Source organism: Pongo pygmaeus, chromosome 7 (assembly GCF_028885625.2).
Source record: "Pongo pygmaeus isolate AG05252 chromosome 7, NHGRI_mPonPyg2-v2.0_pri, whole genome shotgun sequence".
Taxonomy (NCBI): domain Eukaryota; kingdom Metazoa; phylum Chordata; class Mammalia; order Primates; family Hominidae; genus Pongo; species Pongo pygmaeus.
The window spans coordinates 62,189,275-62,209,791 of NC_072380.2; the positions used below are offsets into that span (position 1 = coordinate 62,189,275).

Here is a 20,517-nt window from a genome sequence, read left to right on the forward strand (position 1 = left end):
GATTGAGTATCCTTGAAAGTGTAGTGGAACGCATCAGTTTAGAAGGGTATGGCATTCTCACCAGTGGAATGTTATGATTTTGTCTCCTGCAGGTGCTCCAAGTGACCAGAGCAGTGGCACCTCCTCTCCTCTCTGTGACAGCGGCTTACATCTCAACTACCACCCCAACAATACAGTAAGATGACGCAGGCATAGCTCAGATTAACAAGGAGATAATACATAGTTTGTAAAAACTGCTAGTGAATCTGATTTATCTGACAGATAGGAAATCCCTGGTTGCATAATCATTTAAGTATTATGATAAACAAGAAATGGAAAATAAATAGATCAGGTTTCTTATGCCATTCTTTTCCCCTCTCAAGTCTGTATGGATTAAGTTGTTTTGAAGCAATAGATACTATTAACTTGGGGATGTCACTGGGGATGTATAATATACAATCATTTTAGAACATTGCACATTATATGTGATTTCAGGTTCAAAATGCTTTGACATTAGTTTTCTCACTTTTTTCTTTCGAAATTACTTAACTAAAAGTAACTATTTAATTTGCCATTTGTTAGGATTTTTTTAGCCAACTTTATTCACAGTAAGCAATTACTGAAAGTGAGAAAATCCGATTCACACATTATTTTAACATGTAAAGAACGTTTAACTATACATGTATTTAGTAAAAGTTAAACTTTGTTTTATAGATATTTAATACAATTTTAATCTTTGTTCTCTACTTGCATTTTGAGTAAATCGATTTTAATATCTTATAAATGTTTTTGAAGTTCCTTGTATTTCATCCTTCAAAACATTCACACATTCTTAAATAGTTTTCTCTGGTTGTAAGCAGATCTAACAATCATCTTTCATGCTTACAAACATAAAAAGAAGCAGAGCTGACCTTAAGCAGAATTTTATTGTTCTATTCCACATATTATGGTACATACGTCATATAGCTTCTTCAGTCGACTGGTATGATTCATCCTGCAATTTGAAATTTTTGTCAAAATAGTGGCATTTTACTTCAAAGCAATCTTTTTGAACATCTTCAGTCCTGAATGGCTTTCATGGTACCTGATTTCCCCAGTATTACTCCTCAGCTGAGTACCTTAGGCCCTCAAGTTGTCGACTTTTTTCCTTCGTAAAAAGAAATTTGCCAACACCAAAGGTTATCTGTACAAATGTAGGGATATTTTCTAAAACCAACCTCAGCTGGATATATTTCATGTGGCCATCTTTGAAACTTTTTTTTTTTTTTTTTTTTTTTTTTGCCAGAGAAATAATTGCCACAAAATAAGTGGCATTTAAAACCACAATACAGCACGATTGGAGTGACTTAAAATTTATGAGGAAATACACAGGTTTCCTAATGAAAAACTTAGATATATAACCAAATTTTTTACCTCTTTATTTTGTAATTGCTTTGCTCACCTTCTTCCCTCCCGATCCACATGCCTTTGATAATTTCGATGCACTTCTGTTTTCCTTCACCGCGCTGGTGCACCTGCACTCAGTAGCTGGAGGTGTTGGCTGTGCCCATTCACAGCTTATCCCTCTTGTCTGGATCCCCTTTGCCTGGGAGTCAGAGCTCACAAGGGTGTTTGGCACCACATGCCCTTCTTCCATCACTCCTCAGAGGTTGTTCCTGAGAGTGCCCCCTCCACGTGTCCCTCACACAAGAATCTCCATCTCAACTCTGCTCCTAAGACAGAAACAAGAGCAACTTACTTCAGAATGGGAGAAAGCTGTTTGGAGCTGTTTTGTTCTAGGTCTTGCCTCATGCCTTTGAACTCCTGTATAATAAGCAGAAGCAGAGGAGTCAGAGTGGCAGGTCTAAGGGTAGAAATCATTCTGGTTTGTTTGTAATCCATTCCATTGACATATAGAAAAACATATATAGAATAATGTCCTTCCTTATAAAACTGTAATTACAGCAAGAAAATCACTCCAATTCTATAACATGACTGATCCCAAATAAATGCAGTTTTATAAAATTAAAAATAAAACAACTGTTATAAATTCTTCTTGCTGGAGCTATGTCTTCCCATTTCCAGAGGCACATTTTATTTTCCTTTTAGCATTAGGATTGAACATTCTTTTGACATTGCTGAAGATATTTCAGTGTAAGGAAATTGAAAGTATTTATCATGATGCTATAGAGAATAATAATAAAACCATATGAAAACAAAATAAAGTATCTTCAAAATAAAGACAAAAATCTCAATGCATGTCAATTAAATGCATTTTTGTTGAGAACTTACTCTGTGGAAATACCCCTCTAGCTGTTTTACTTTGGGGAGCTGCTAATTATGATTTTAACACAAAAAAATTAAGATCCAGATCTATAGATAAAAGCATACAATTAACTATAACATAAGCAGAAAAAGAGAAGGATGAGTAGCAGCATTCTAGTAACAGAGGTAAAGAGTTGTGGAGACTTTGACCATCTGACTAAAAATTCAACGTAAGTTGAGAGACTACAAACCAAGTGTGTGCTTTGTTGCTTGCACGGGAGCACTGACCTGTAATGGTAATCAGACCGTGCAGGCTTGCACAGCCAGGGCTAGCACATGCTGTTCCTTCTGTATCTTGAATAAGCTTTGATGGGGGAATGGCCAGTGGAGAACATCTCTACTCAGAGATGTACAAAATTAGGAGAGGTCAAAGACATGAAATAACAACAGGCAGTGGGCACTCGGAAGGAAGAGTGCATTGTGAGGCAAATTTTCTTTCCACAGAATACGTGTATATTATAGACTTAAAAGAAACATTTGATTTTCTGATGTGTCTTAATTCTCAGTTCTATCCTAGGCTCACAAACTGCCTTTTCAATGTCTATACCTTGATCTGAAGCCAATTTTGAGTAGGTATTATTCTGGTTTTCTAACATGTCCTTACTGTATTTTAAGGCAGCATTTTAAGTCTAAGGGGAAATAAAGGCTTATAGTATATTAGCATCATTCCACCATCCTACATGAAAATATAATCTATTCCTTCTAAAGATGCTCGACATCACTAATTTTAAGGTATATGAAAGTCACTTGTTTTGCCAACCAAGACCTTGGCTCCTAAGCCCCAGCCCAGATTCACTGAATTTCTTCTCTCTAGAGATGGAGTAGAAGAATTTGTTCTGTGCTTACCAGAAGACTCTGATTCAGATAATCAGCCAACCAGACTGAGAAACATTCTTCTTAACTGTACACCTTTAATTAATACATCCTATGCCGCCAAATCCTTAATAAAATCTCAGTTAGCAGTTTGCCCTGTGTGCAGTTCTGTTTTGGTAAGATAGCTGTTCTTGAGGATATTGTGTGGCATGTGTAAAATTTTGGGAAAAGAGCAAGGAGACATAAATGCTGCTTTTTCCAGTCACATTATTAATATTTTAGGAAACAACATTCTTGACATTGTAGAGTAGAGCTATTGAAAAATAGTCGTGGTTCTCAAAAGCACAAAAGTGACTGTGTTTTTAGACTTCTTTTATGCAAAAATAAATCGACTACTATTCCAAAAAATGATTAGAAAGTAAATTTATATTCTATTTACATAAATAAAATAAGTAAGGAGAAAAATTCTTTAAAGGATAGCTTGTGTTCCACCGTAAATAACAGGTCTATAATATGAAATACATCAACTCTGTTTAGTCAAATAATTGAAGTGGGACTTATTACGTATTTCTTATAAAGAAGAAACATAAGAAAGTGACATATTTATACTTTTGGTACATAAAGGCATCAAATCAAGATGCCACAAGAAAGAATGTCAAAGGCCACATATATTTCCATACTTGCCAATCTATGAAGTGTATTGATATGGTTTGTAAAACCTACCATATTCATGTATTGGTGATTAGTCAGTCCTCAACATCTCATTACCCATATCTTTAACAATCATTGACATTTTCTATCCCATTTATTGAAGAACTACCAAATTTGAGAGAAATTATTACTGTATTTTATGAAAGATGAGAAAGCATCTTTAAATAATATACCTGAAGTTATGTAACCAAAATGTGAAATAATCAAGTAAAAAAATCCAAATTATTTTTCCATTGTTTCACTTCTGATTATCAGTGTTGAATGTTAAATGTGCCGCAGTAGATCTGTTGGCTCTGCTATCAAAGAGGTGTTAGTCTGAGTGAATCCTGGGGGTGCCCTTTGCTGGCTGCGTGACTGGGGTAAATTGTTTACTATAGAACTTAGGAATGCGTGTGTGTGCACTGGGGTTCTGGGAAGGAGTTTCAGTCATTGCCAACAAAGACCTTGCTTTGTGCAGCTGGGTGGGTCCTGGGCCACTTGCAATCCCTGTGGACATCTCTGGCCTGGTCACAGAAACCCTTGTTTGTTTACCCACGCCTGCCACACAGTATTATTGCTTCTTCGTGTTTCCTCACGAAGAAAAGTTGGGAAGTAATAATAAAATACTTCTTAAAAAAACCTTCTTGTCTCACGCCTGCAATCCCAGCACTTTGGGAGGCTAAGGCAGGTGGATCACCTGAGGTCAAGAGTTCAAGACCAGCCTGGCCAACATGGTGAAACCCTGTCTCTACTAAAAATACAAAAATTAGCCAGGCCTGGTGGTGGGCGCCTGTAATCTCAGCTACTTGGGAGGCTGAGGCAGGAGGATCACTTGACTCCAGGGGCGGAGGTTGCAGTGAGCTAAGATCACACCATGCACTTCTAAGTGATAGAGCGAGACCCTGTCTCAAAAACTAAAATAAAAAAGCCTTCTGTTTTTCCTTTCAAATATGAACATAGTAATAGCTTTGTTTTTCAAAGATGTTGCAAGTGGTGTAAGTCAAGAACTTAGTACAAGTAGGTATTATTAAAACTACTATTAAATAGTAACAGTAATATTCCTAAGAAGGCCCTCCCTAAAAGTTCCATGTTTAGAAATAATTTTGCCCATTATTTGAGCTTATTATTATGTCTCGAGAATATAATATTTGATACATTTTACTTACAGCTACCAAGCCAGGCATCTAAGTGGTTTGTTTTACTAAATGTTAAATTACCATTAGCCTTTTAGATATATTGAAAATAGTATGGGAATATAATATTTGATACATTTTACTTACAGCTACCAAGCCAGGCATCTAAGTGGTTTGTTTTACTAAATGTTAAATTACCATTAGCCTTTTAGATATATTGAAAATAGTATGGAGCTATTTAGCTGGGCTATAAGAAATTTTTTATTTGTTGCCATAATCTTACCAGTTGTTACCATTATTATCCCCACTTTGAAGATACACATAGTAAGACAGAGACTACAAAACTTGCCCCCAGGTAATGGGCTAGTCAGTTGGAAAACTGGTATTCAAATCTAAGTGGTCTGATTCTGACTTGCATCTTAAGCCCTCGCCACCTTGTACTATCGCCCTGCTGATCCCATGTCATATGCTGACCACCTGTAACAGCTGACATGAAGATCTGACCTCACGTCACATGCCGATCATCCATAACATCTTACATGAGGCCAGGAGAAAGAGTAATATGAAACCTAGGTTTGTGCCTTTGCAGTCACCAGAGAGGCATTAAAAGCAACTGACTAGCATTGAAGGACAGGTGACTTGGAAGCTGAGGTAATCATTGAGTCACCAGTAGGGACCCCTCACTAAGTGATCTTAGCCAGTCCACCCTTCCAGGTATTCTAAACTGCTCCACTGACTTAGTACATTTTTATTTGCTCAATCTGCAACAATTAACGTAAAAATGCCAGGAAGCATACAACCTTAAGTAAAAGTAATATTGTTTTTCACTGGAAGCATTGTTAAAAAATTTAATGCCTGAGAGTAATGCTTAATAATATTTAGACTTCACAGAGTTTCAGTATCTAGACTAAAATAGAATCTTCTTCCAACACTATCACTCAAAAATTAGTGAATAAAGAGAAGTCAATGTTACCAGTTTACTGGTCAAATTGAGCTTACAACCCATGCCAATTTAATATTAATATTATTTGATGTGCTGGTGTGATGAAGAAATTTTAACATTAAAACTGAAATAGTGAAGGAAACATGAATCAAGTGAAAAAGCCCAAATTTTATCAAATATAAGTCTCCTCTATATATAAAGGAAGAAAAAAGCTCTAACAAAACTTAAGATATGTGTAATTTTAAGCCAGCAGTAGTTGCCTTGATACGCAATTAAAACAAAATAAGAAAGTATAAACTTTTTATGAACATGAAGTTAGAAAAAGGAGCACAGATTTCCTTGAGCAGTGTTTTGAAAGTTGTTTTATAGGAATGCTTATTCAAAAATATTTGCAAAAAACTGATAATTTAAAAACACTTATGATTGTGCTTGGCACTCATAAAATACTCTCTAATTGAATGAACTACAGCTGATTTTTATTTTTTCACTTAATTGGTTAATTATAGTTACAGTTTTTTTCCCACTTTTTCCATTCTTGAATAAATTATGTTCTGTCACATTCTTATCCTTTCCTTCCATCTCCCCTCCTCATTTTAAAATATGTTTTCACTAGCATTCTTAGTCTCAATGATGCCTTTCTTAACTTCTTATAGCATTCTATTAATAAATAAGTTAACCAATACAACTTTAGTGTCCATAATTTGGACTTCTTCTCATGGTATTCCATTAAAGTCTTTTGATCATTTAGGGGAAAAATAATATACCCCAGATGAAAGGGGTTTGAGACACAGAAACTCAAAGCACAGAAGAAAAAAATTACGTTGAATATTTATCTTCCTTTCAGGACACATTATCATGCTCGTCGTGGCCGACGTCTCCAGGCTTGAGGTGGGAGAAGCGATGGTGCGACCTCAGACTGATCCCTCTACTTCATTCGCGCTTCTCGCAGTATGTGCCTGGCACAGATTTGAGTCGGTGAGTCCGTATTTAGGAGTTATGATTGTTTTGTTTATTAAAAAAGAGACCTTTTAGAAAACCTTTTAACATATCACAATATGCCTTATGATTTTAGCATGTTTTTGATAGTAGAAAGAAGAGCTTCAAAATAATAATCTAACAAAGTTAAACACTTATTATTCTGATGACAAAACCACAAGTTAAAGCCCTGACTCTGCTATTAACTTATTGTAATGGATTCAATGGACTCAACAGATAGTTTTATTAAGTTTTCCTATTTCATATTTGTTAATTGTTTACTTCTCAAGAATATTGCATAGTTTATTTATTTATTTATTTATTTGTTCATTTATTTTGAGGCAAGGTCTAGCTCTGTTGCCCTAGCTGGAGTGCAAAGGGGCAATCTTGGCTCACTGCAACCTCCACCTCCTGAGTTCAAGTGATCCTCCCACCTCAGCCTCCCGAGTAGCTGGGACTGCAGGCACATGCCACCATGCCCAGCTAATTTTTTGTTTTGTTTTGTTTTGTTTTTGTAGACATGGGATTTCACCATGTTCCCCAGGTCGTATTGAACTCCTGGCCTCAAGAGATCTGCCTGCCTCAGCCTCCCAAAGTGCTGGGATTATAGGCATAAACCACATGCCCAGCAGCACAGTTGGTCTAAATTATGTTTTATTTTCTGCTTTTAATATTCTTATGTTATTATCTATTTTAGTAAATGTAAGATAAGTAGTGTCCTCTTTTTCATTCTTGAAACTTTTTTTCTCTTTTTATCTTGGTCAGTTTTGCTAAGGAGTTGTACATTTTGTTGATTTTTAAAAAATGATTAATTTGGGACTTTCTTGAATCTCTTAACTTACATGTATACTTTACGAGTCTCTGCTTTTTCCCTGATTGTTTCCATTTCTTAAGTTTTTCAGCTTGAATTTTTGTTCTTATAGCTTTTTGAGAGATGTAAGTTCCAGGGGTTGGGAAACTTTTCTGTAAAGAGCTGTATAGCAAATATTTTATGCTTTGCAGCCCTTAATGTCTCCGTCACAAAGTACTCAACTCTGCTCTTCTGGCACAAAAATAGCCATATACAATATATAAATAAATGAGCACACCTTTGTTCCAATAAAACTTTTTCACAAAAACAGGTGGCAGTCTAGATTTGTCCCATAGGCTGTAGTTTGCCAGTCTATTTTGATAATTAATTTTAAGACTTTTATTTGTTAATATATGTAGTCAGGTCTTCACATTTCCAGCAAATACTGTTTTAGTTACTCCTGCAAGTGTAGCATTACCTCTTGATTTATTTATAGTATTTTTGAGTATATCACTTTGCATAGTTTTCTGACTGGTTGCTCGAGGTATTATAATATGTGTAGGTAATATATCACAGTCTACTGGTAACGTTTTACCACTTTGAATGAAGTATAGAAATGTTGCTTCCATTAAGATTCCTTTATCTTTCCTGTTTGTAAAGATATTACCTTAACTTCCTATATATACATCAAACACCATATTGGGTGGTATTACAAGTTTTGCTTCAACCATCAAATAAGATTTTAAAAACTCATGGAAAGGATAATCCATTATACTTAACCCAAAGTATACCCATCAATGATCTTTCTGAATTTCAAAGCTTCTTTTATCGCTTCCTTTCTGTTTAATTTTTTTAGACATTCTTTAAAGGTAGATTTGCTAGCATCTAATTCCCTTAGTTTTCATTTATCTGAGAGGATACAGACCTTGGAGTTGACAGTTCTTTTCTTTCAGTACCTAAAATATGTTAGGCATTAATGTCTACTGTCATTCAAATCAGTGTCCCCTGTAAGTAATATGTTCTTTCCCTCTGTCTGCTTTCAAGACTTTTTCTTCTTTTCTTTTTTTTTAGTTTCAGAAGATTAATTATGACATATGTTGGCACATATTTCTTTAATTTCTCCTAAATGGGCTTTATTCTGCTTCTTAAATCTGTATGATTATGACTTTCATCAAATTAGGAAAGTTTTTGACCTTTATTCCTTCAAACACTTGATTAGTCCCACTTTCCATTCTCTCCCTCTAGATCTCTGCTGATGCAAATATTAACCCTTTTATTATTGTCCACATGTCACTGAGAAACTTTTTTAAAAATCTGTTTTCTTTCTGTTAAACAGATTGGGAAAAGTTTATTGATCTGTATTTATGTTTTCAAATTTTATTTCCTGTCATTTAACTCTGCTCTTCAGCCAATTCAGTATTTTATTTTTTGTCGATTTATTTTTTTCAGTTCTAGTTTATCCTTTTAAAAATAACTTCTTTTTTAAATTTTTTAAACTATTTTTATTTGTTTCAAGAAAACTTGTAATTGCTTGTTGAAGCATTTTTAGGATGGTTACTGTAAAATCCTTGTGAGATATTTTCAATATCTCATTCATTTCATTGTTAGTATCATTAATTCTTTTCTCATTCAACTTGTGATTTTCCTGGATATTGATATGACATGTGATTTAACAAAATCATACTAGACTTTTTGGATATTAAATGTTGAGATTCAGATTACTATTTAATCTGGGTTTTGTTGTTGTTGTTCTTGTTCTTCTTGTTGTTGTTTTTAGCAGGCAGTCTCTTTGTTGTGAGGACTGGGTGGGTGTATATGTTAAGTTTCCTACTGCACCATGCTGACACCTGGAAAGGTAGATGGACAGGGCTATTCATATTTCTTGGTTACTAAAGGCTGGAGGTAGAATCTCAGCTCCTCATGGAATTCTACAGACATAAGGAAGGAGGTGGACGGATAGGTGAGGGCAACTAGCTCCACCTCCCACCACCTCATTCTACAGTGGTGATGATGGTGGGAGAGACTCAGCTCCTGGCTGGGCCACACCTGTCAGCATAGAACGGAGGCACAGTACTTGCCCCATCTCCCACAAGCCCATTTATTCTAATTGCTGCAGGTGAGTATGAAGGTTCAGCTGTCCATGACACCTCACTGACACTACCCTGGCAGAGAAATTGGAGCCTGCTTCTTTAAGGTCTAGGATGGAAGACCAGCTTCCTGTTAAGCCCTGCTGAAAACCTTGTGAACAGGGAGACAATGGTTCCATTGGTATTTGACTGGATTTGGGCAGGTATTGCCAAAAGGTTTTGTTTGTTTTTAGTGTACCCATTCTCTAGTCCTTTAAAAAGGAGTTACAGATTTTTATTGGAGGCTTTATGATTTTAAAAATCTTGCTGTTAGCCATTCAGATTGGAGGTTTCAGAGGGTCATGTCTAGGACATGCAGGAGGAAAACCCAGGGGACTCAGCACTTTTTTTATCCCTGTATTTGAAGTCTTTAGCCATTCATGCTTACCTGTTCACCTCACAGGGGCTTCCCATACTTTTGTCATGTTATGTGTGAAGTTCTTTAGTTGCATTAGAAAGCATCTGATAAGAATGAGGCCACTCTGTCTTGGCCAGAATAAGAAATCCACAACTATTGATATTCATGTATTTAAAAAAATTCATTTGATAATGTTTTATTTTTTGTTATCATTACTTCTTTGACCTATGGACTATTTAAAAGTGTATCATAAAATTTCAAAATATTTTGGGACTTTTCTAATTATCTTTTTTTGCTATTTCTATTTAGTATAATTTCATGCTAGATGATTTCAATCCTTTGATATTTGTTGAGGCTTGAATTTACTCAGCATATACGTTATTTTGGGAAATGTTTTATATGTATTTATAAAGGATGAGTATTGTCATTTTTTTAGTGCTGTGTTGTACATATTTCAATTAGGTCGTATGTGTTCATTAGAGGCTCTGATCCTCTGCATCATTCATGATTTTTTTCTGTTTATTGTATTAGGTTTTACATAAACATGGTAAAGTGTCCCACTATGATGGTAGATCTGTGTGTTTCTCTACATTGTTGAGTCAGTGTTTGCTGTATATATTTAATTATGTTGTCAGATACAAGGAGATTTAGAATTTTTATAAATTCCTGTTATGATGCTTGATAATTATGGCATTCCTATACCTTTGGAAATGTTTCTTGCCTTTAAGTCTATCTGTATTAGGATAAATAAAAAACAGATTTCTATTTATTAATATCTACTTGTATATTCTTCTATCCTATTCTTTAAACTTTTATTAGTCTTACTGTATAAAATATGCCCCTTCTGCATTAAATATATATGTATATATACACATCTATGTATTATACATATATTTAGAATATTCTTTTTTGTTTTTAATCCAAAGTAACAAACTTGGTCATTAAATCAAATTAGTCTAGTTACCTTTAATGTAACTACATATATATTTTGATTATACCATCTTATTTTTTTCTATTGAAAATCCTAGCTTTTTAAAATTAAACCTTTTATTTTGAAAAAATTGTATATTCACATGCACTTGTGGGAAATAGTATTTTCATTTACTCTTATTATCCCAAATGGTATCACGTTGCAAAACCATAATACAATATCCCAACCAGGGAATTGACTTGACAAAATTCACCACTCAGATTTTACCTGTGTGTGTGTGTGCATGTTTATTTCTGTGAAATTTTATCACATATGCATGTTCCTGCATCCACTAACGCTGTCAAGTTTTGTATGAACAGTTCCATCATTGCAGGCATTCTCCTGTAGTCCTTCCATAACTACACCAGCATCCCTCCTGCCCTCCTCCGTCACCACATTTCTAATCTCTGACAACCAATAATCTGTTCTTCACCTCTGTTATTTCATCATATTAAGAACATTATATATGATACTATATAACCTTATTTAATTCAATTTTTGAAGCATAATAGATGCATAGTTTTAGAATACATGTGATCATTTAATACATCCATAGAATTCGTAAAAATCAAGTTAGTATACTTACAATATCCATCATCTTAATATTTGTCTTTTCTTTATGTGATAACTGTTCAAATCCTTCTTTTCTAGCTATTTTTAAAAATTATACAATAGATTATTATAAACTACAGTCACCTTACTAAGCTATTTAATACTAGGTCTTATTTCTTATACTAAACTATATATTTGTATTCATCAATCAACTTCTTTTCATTCTCTCTCTTTTAACTTTCCTGGTCTCTAGTAATGAACAATTTACTAGCTGCCTTAATGAGATCAACTTTTTTAGCTCTCACTTAAATATGAGTGAGAACATCATAGAATACTTGTCTTTTTGTGCCTGGATTATTTCACTCAATATAATGACCTCCAGTTCCATCCATGTTGCTGCAAATGACAGAATTTCATTTTGTTTTTCATGGATGAATAATATTTTATTGCATATGTATATATACATATATATATATATGAATGTAATATATGTATACTACACTTTCTTTCTGTTATTTTTATTTTTATTTTTTTGAGACGGAGTTTCACTCTTGTTCCCCAAGCTGGAGTGCAATGGTGTGTTCATGGTTCACTGCAACCTCCACCCCCTGGGTTCAAGCAATTCTGCTTCAGCCTCCCGAGTAGCTGGGATTACAGGCGCACCCCACCATGCCCTGCTAATTTTTTGTATCTTTAGTAGAGATGAGGTTTCATCATGTTGGCTAGCCTGGTCTGGAACTCCTGACCTCAAGTGATCCACCCGCCTCGGCCTCCTTAAGTGCTAGGATTAAAGGCGTGAGCCACCGCAACTGGCCAAATGTATACTACACTTTCTTTAGCCATTCATGCACTGATAGACACTTAGGTTGATTTCACATTTTGGCTATTATGAATATTGTTGCAATAAACATAGGAGCACAGATGTCTTTTCAATATATTGATTTCCTTTCTTTAAAATGTATACCCACTAATGAAACTGCTGGATCGTGTGGTAGTCTTATTTTCAGTTTTTTGAGAACCCTCCAAACTGTTCTGAAGTAGTGGTTGTACTAATTTACATTTTCACCAACAGTGTATAAGGATTCCTCTTGCTCCACATCCTCAACAGCATTTGTTATTGCCTGTCTTTCATATATAAGCCATTTTAACTGGGGTGAGATATCTCATTGTAGTTTTGATTTGCATTTCTGTGATGATTAGTGATATTGAGCAGTTTTTCATATACCTGTTGAACAGATATTTCTTCTTTTGAGAAATATCTGTTCAAATCTTCTGCCCATTTTTAAGACAGATTTTTTTATTGTTATTGAGTTGTTTGAGTGTCTTGTATATTCTGTTCAGTAATTCTTTGTCAGGTGAGTCATTTGAAAATATTTTTTCCCATTCTGTAGGTTGTCTCTCACTTTATTTTTTTCTCTTGTGCTGCAGAAGCTTTTTTGTTTGATGTAATAACATTTGTCTATTTTTGCTTTGGCTGTGCTTTTGACGTCTTACACAAAACATCTTAGCCCAGACTAATGTCCCAGAGCATTTCCCCAGTGTCTTCTTCCAGCAGTTTCATAGTTTCAGGACTTCGATTTAAGTATTTAATCCATTTTGATTTTATTTTTGTGTATGGTGAGGGATAGGGCTCTAGTTTTATTCTTCTGCATATGGATCATCAGTTTTCCTAGCAACATTTATTGAAGAGACTGCCCTTTCTCCAATCTTGCCACCTTTGTTGAATGTGAGTTGGTTGTAAATGAGAGAATTGATTTCTGGGTTCTCTATTCTGCTCCATTGGTCTATGTGTCTGTTTTGTTGTTGTTGTTGTTGTTGTTTTCTCCCACAGGATAATTTCCTGGAGATTCTTCCAAGTAGTTTTGTTTTTTCAGTTGTTCATTCCTTTTCATTTCTGAGTGATATCCTATGGTATAGATGTAGTACATTTAAGAAATTCGACCTTTGAAAATATCTAGGTTGCTTCCAGTTTTTGACTATTCTAAATAAAGGTGCTATGAATATTTGTATATAGATTATTTAGAAGCATACATTTCCATTTATTTGGATAAATGCTAAAAAGTGCAATGAATGGGTTATATTTTAATAGTATTTTAGTCTTTTAAGAAGCAGCCAAATTGCTCTCTAGAGTGATTGTCCAATTTTACACTCGCACCAACAATGTAGGAATGATTGTTTCTCCACATCTCTGCCAGCATTTAGTGTTGTTGCTTTATTGAACCACTTTAATGGGTATGTAGTGACATGTTCCTGTGACCTTGATTTGCATATTATAATGACATTGAGCATCTTTTTATGTACTTATTTACCATCAGTGTATCTTCTTTGGTGAAGCATCTGTTTATGTCTTTTGCCCATTTTGAAATTGATTTGTTAGATTTTATACTGTTGAGATATACATATATCTCAAAGTCCTTTTTCTCAACACAAGAGTTTTTGTGCTGTTTTATTTCCTTATCTCTTGTAATAATTAGAAATGTTTATTATTTAATATTCCCTCTATTCAATTTTCATATATATGTGTTTTTGTTATTATTTAAGTTATTGCCTGAACATTATCACAGAGCCATATATGTATAACTATTACAGTTTAACACAATTTATATCAATTTCAGAAAATGTTAGAACTTTAAGACACTTTAATTCCTTTGTTTTTTCTTATCTTTGGGCATATTTTTGATATACTTAAAAACGTATGTTAGATATTTCAAAATATATTATTGCTTTCGTATAACTACTCAAACATATTCTATTTTTAATCTTCTCATTTCTTTCTTTTGGTTCTATTTTCCTTCTACCTTAAGAGCTCTCTTAATATTTCTATTAAGAGAATGTATATTTTTTAAAAGTGTACATTTATTTACTTTTTGATTTAAAACAATGCAGTTACATTATTTGAAGACATTTAGCTAGAGAAATTTCTGACAAGAAAGGAATTGTCTGAATGGGTCCAGATGACTCCTTACATTTTCATTTTTATGGCATTCAGCACATCAACAGCTTCATCAGCTGAATTAATTACACTCAATACACATGACAGCAATAAGCGGTTACAAACACAGCACTATTCAGAATGGATTTCATAGAGATTCACGTTCAAGAGCTAATTTATTGTTTACTCATTCACTCAATCAATATTGACTTAATATCTGTAAGTGGGAGACATTGTGCTTGACTCTTTCTCTGAAAAAGCTCACGGACCAGTGGTAGTAGATTCAGTGATGGAGTGGGAGGGACAAGAAAAGATAAATAAGTGATTTATACTAGATTCATGGATGAATGATATACTATTGCATATATTTATGTATATATGAATGTAATATATGTATACTACACTTTCTTTAGCCATTCATCCACTGATGGACACTTAGGTTGATTTCACATTTTGACTATTATGAATAGTGCTGCCCATGATTACAAATAAAGAAAATTATTTAGCTTGGCTCAAACATAGGATATTATTTCTTGGTTGCTTTTTTGCCATAGCCTATAATTTTAACTTCAGTGATGTAATACCTGTCATATTTAATTGCAACCAAGTTGTGTTACAGTCATGTACTATTGTGCATATGTAAATTAAAACATCATGATATTTTTATCAGTAATAACACAGTTTATATTTATCATAATGTAATGACCCTGATTCAGATATAAATATCTGCTTTAAATTTTGAAGTATGTTATAATATTGCAGTGTCAAGGGCATTAGAATAAGAGATAAAGATTGTTAAAACTGGCTGGTCTTTTAATCTCTTCAAGCTTTATTTTTCTTATATGCAAAATGAGCATATAAATATGTGCACCTGTCAGTTTATATAATATTATATACATATGTTATATAAATATATATATATATTTGAATTTGAGAAGTATAATTTTGAGGAGTACTCTCAGTGTTTAGCATACTTTATGGCTGAAAGTACTCAATAAATATTTATAAAATGAATTTTAATGAAAAAAGTTCATGTCTTAGTTTTTCCTTTAGGTAGAATTATCTTCTACTGCATGCTTTTTAAATACTATGAAAATCGATAATATTGAAAATAGGCTTTTGGACTTTAAAAATTCTCAAATGACAGTAGAATTTCTAGTTTTCTCCCAGAGTGCACACACTTGTTTACCTTGAGATGAAGACGTTTCAGATGGTGACAGGTTTGGCACTGGTGGATGAAATTTAGTATCTAAACAGTAGGCAATTTTAGTGGTTATGAGAATTGTGCTTTTAATAACACAACAATCTTAGCAAATGGATCTCTACAATAAAGCGAAATATGAATCTGACTTATAGTAAATACTTAATTCATGGTTGTTCATTGAAGGAGGGGAACCTACAGGAATGTATATTTTAGGGGATCTGAGAAGGAAGCACAATCAGTGAATGTGTGAAGCAGAAAAAAGTAGATAGGAAGAAAAAGAAAAAATAGTATCACATAAGGGTGTCATAGAAGTTATTTCAATCAGGGTTTTAAGGAGAAGAAAGTTGATTGTATCAACTACAGAAAAGAAATACTGAAACAACTGAGGAAAAGTGATTAATTTGGGGATGACTTTGGATAGAATAATTGTAGAAGCAAATTGATAAAAAATAGTTTGTGAGAAGAAAGATATTGACAGTAGAGAAAGGAGCACAATGTGTAAGAGTATATTCATAAAATGTGATGAGGGGGAGAGGGGAATATAAAATTTAAGCATATCATGGTGTTGGTTACTAATTGAGAAGGAAGACTCTTTTTTATTATTATTATTATACTTTAAGTTTTAGGGTACATGTGCACAACGTGCAGGTTTGTTACATATGTGTGCATGTGCCATATTGGTGTGCTGCACCCATTAACTCATCATTTAGCATTACGTATATCTCCTAATGCTATCCCTCTCCCCTCCCCCCAACCCACAACAGTCCCCAGTGTGTGATGTTCCCCTTCCTGTGTAAACGTGTTCTCATTGTTCAATTCCCACCTACAAGTGAGAACATGCGTTGTTTGGTTTTTTGTCCTTGTGATAGTTTGCTGAGAATGATGGTTTCCAGTTTCATCCATGTCCCTATAAAGGACACGAACTCATCATTTTTTATGGCTGCATAGTATTCCATGGTGTATATGTGCCACATTTTCTTAATCCAGTCTATCATTGTTGGACATTTGGGTTGGTTCCAAGTCTCAGTCTGTCACCCAAGCTGGAATGCAGTGGTGCAATCTCGGCTCACTGCAACCTCTGCCTCCTGAGTTCAAACAATTCTCCTGTCTCAGCCTCCTGAGTAGCTGGGATTACAGGCACCCACAACCATGCCAGGCTAATTTTTGTGTTTTTTAGTAGAGATGGGGTTTTGCCATGTTGGCCAGGCTGGTCTCGAACTCATGATCTCAAGTGATCTGCCTGCTTAGGCATCCCAAAGTTCTGGGATTATAGGCATGAGCCACCATGCCCGGCAGAGAAGGAAGACTCAATGGCAAAGGTGCTCATAAACAGAAACAGCACCCACGTCTGATGCGGCAGCTGCCCTTGCAGTTTCATCATCCTGATGTGACATGTGGTTCTCAAAAGTGGATACAGAGGTTGAATTGATTGCATTCCAATTTCACAGATTGGTCAGGAGGTCCATAAGGACTGGTCTCTGTGTAACTCAGGAACAATAAATAATTTTTAGAAAACATCAACTAAATACCATTAAGACCCTCTCCATAAGTCATGCAAGTATTCCTTCATCTGGCATAAACCTCTTCACTTGTTCTTACACAATTATGTAGGGGATTAAAAAAGAAACTGCCATAATCCCCTTAAAATATATGACTCTCTTTGGAAAAGTCCACTCTTCCTTTGAACAATTCTAGATGAATTTTGTATAGTTCTTTCAATCTAGGGCAAATTATCTTGCCAAAGAGTCGCTCTTTGTTTCATTTCTCCAGTTTATTATAACACAATTATTTAATGATATGAATTTATTAATTAATATTAATTTTAATTTTTCCATAGCCAGAGGAGGACAGTATTCCAGGGTGCTTGAATATCTCTGGAAAACTGAACAATAAAAATAAAAATAAATAACCCTTGAAGAAGTATATGTATTCTGGTAGGCTTTAGTCACAGAATAAAAAATTACATTTGATCAAATGATCGAATATATATTTTTAAAGACCATAAATTTTAACCAAATATAGGTTAAAGGTATATAATGTAGTGCTTCTACCGATGTCATGAGATATTCAAAATTTGCATGGCAATGCTTTCTGCTTCAAATGCCTTAGAGATGGCAGGATTCAGGAATAGAAGGACAGAGAAATTATGGAAGAGCTGTTATGTGACTAGGATTATCCAGGAAGAGATAAATAACATGACGTCTGGGTAAGCATCTGCATATGTAATACCTGCTCCTGTGAGGGTAGAAAGGTAACAAAGTAGACAAGAGCGACTAAGGATCTTGGGGTCCCAGAGATCAATTGTACTGGGGCTTCTTTGCACAATTTATTACTTTTGCCAAGGAATCCTGCTATGCCAGGAAGAAAAGGGTATTCATTTAGTTAAACTGGAGTTATTGAGGGCTGGGAAGTAGTAAGATTGGAGTGACTGGAGGTCACAGTGACAGGAAATTCTAAAATGAAAAATAACCACATAATTTGCGTGGATGAACAGGAAGCTCAGTGTAAGCAATGCAGCTAGATCCTGAATAGATATATGAACTAGGGTAATTGGAAGGGCTAAGAAAGATCAGAAAAATAATAAGGTAATTTGGTGATGATAGAAAGGAAGAGGTTATAGTTAAAGAAAAGAAATGTGAGAATTCAAGTCTGACAGTGGAGCTGTCTTGGATAACATCAGATCTCAAGTTAGCAAAAGCAGGAGATTGCTAAAGTAAAGTGGAGATGGACTTGTTTGTTTTTGTTTCTTACTTACAGATTAAAGATTCCAAGCACTGTGCTAATGCTATGAGAGGTATAAAATAGCATATATGGCTTTTCCTTCAAGGAGCTAGCAGCTTGGTAAGATCGAACAGTATTTAGCAGCTACACAAACATGTTTAATACTGCAGAGAACAAGTGTTGCAATAAAGGAATCAGGAAGTCTAGGGTCACTAAAGTGGAAGAGATTCATTCCAAATACATGGGTTATAGAAAATATCATGGACTAGATGGCACCTGAGTTAACTTCTTAAAATTTGAAATGGATTTTGACAGGTAGAAATAACACAACTGGTATTTTTAACAGATTTTTCAGTTGTTAGGAAGTCCAGTCTATAGTCTTCAAAATACAGCCTGAGGTGTGCAGAATATGTGTTGCCTTCTTCATTTCACGACCAGAGGAACTGTGGGTGAGAGAGTTTCACGGTGTTAACTGACTTGCAAGGACATCAGAGATATTGAAGGAGCATAGATGGGCATTTCAGACAAAGGAATAATGGGGAGAAAGATGCTGTTGCATAAAGTGCAGGACTTCTTTAGGGAATGATGAGTTATGTGGTTTCAATTCATGAAACAACTGGTGAATTTAAGATCTGGAAAATAAGTCACAAAAAATGACTTGAAAAAGCTCCTGATATATCTAAACAGCTTAGGTTTTGTGCCTGAAAAATTAAAAGAGATGACACGGCAGTGAACCAAAGTAGTGCACACAAGGAAGAAATAACTCAGGCTTGCTGTGTGTGGATTACACTCAACAAGACAGAGTAAAATGCCACAGTCACAAACCCGAGGGGCCTCTTCTTATTTCTTTCTTTCCTTCAGTAACTTCCCCCTACCAATTAAGTGATAATGAAATCAAGTAAATGAGTGAATGTTCTGTCCTCTCACACAGGGCCACTCAGTGAGACTGATTTTTCTCATTGTTCATTTTGTGTACTTTATTCTCTCTTTTTTCCATATCCTTCATCCCACAGAGAGATATTTCTAAAATATAAACATAATCCTTTTCCTCCAGTGCTTCAATGTCTCCACTGGCTCCCCCGATGCTCAGGATCAGGGAGAAAAATTGCAGCAAGATATGTGAGTTATCACTGATTACACCTTGTCCAATCACCAACTTCATGGCTTGCCTCTTCTTCAGATCCACACACAATGTGCCAGACAACCCATATTTCTTTGGATATACTATGCTTTTCATGCCTTGGACGTTTGCTCTTGGATTAATTATCTCCTCTCTAAAAATTTTGCTTTCCCTTACCTGCCCCAACCAAGCCATTCCACTGCTTAGCCCAATAGGGTGGAGTAGCTTTGATTCTACTCACTCCTTCATAATTCATTTTAAAAAGCAGTTATTGAGTCACATCATTTCTAATGCCTTTAAGGGGGAAATTATACATAGAACTTCAGCCATATGTGAAAGTACCGGGATCCACCAATTACTCATCAAATCCTTGTTAAATCTGTAAATTGTTCTCATTTTTTAGGGGAAATTGAGGCACAACTAAGTGAACTAAGTTGCTTCATCTTCACTCTCACTAATATATGTTTATTTCAGTTTCATATCATTTCAAGTTTTACCAGTGACAGTCCTTTCCTCACTGGTCTAACAGGACCACCCAAGCCACACAAATCTAGCCACTGTGGTCCTCTATGTGGAGTTGAGCAGTGGTTCCTTGCAGACTTTAAGCCCACCTCATTCTGAGCCTGCCTGTTTTTCCATGGTGAGCTTCCAGAACTCACGCTCATTCCAGCCACCCCAAACTTTTACATTTTAGTCTCTGCAACTCTTGATCCTTGTGCATGAAAGTACATGCCCTCATGTGGGGTTAAATCAACAATGAATCAAAACAGGAATCACTAACTATATTAATTATAAATGATGTATATTTATTTGATTGCTTATGTTAGGTTGAAAATTATTCATGAACTTGTATAGTGAGCAGTATATTTTTCATTCAAGGAAGACTAAATTTGTATTTTAAATGAAT

The 20,517-nt window shown here is 34.8% G+C and overlaps 1 protein-coding gene across 1 annotated transcript in view; it reads left to right on the forward strand.

The window, feature by feature from the left end:
* SNTG1 (syntrophin gamma 1) overlaps positions 1-20,517 on the forward strand; it is an 873,149-nt gene that overhangs the window by 614,866 nt on the left and 237,766 nt on the right. Inside the window, exons 10-11 of the mRNA XM_054499229.2 lie at positions 93-175; positions 6,707-6,837. Coding sequence (XP_054355204.2) covers positions 93-175; positions 6,707-6,837 — 214 coding nt within the window. The remainder of the gene's footprint in view (positions 1-92; positions 176-6,706; positions 6,838-20,517) is intronic.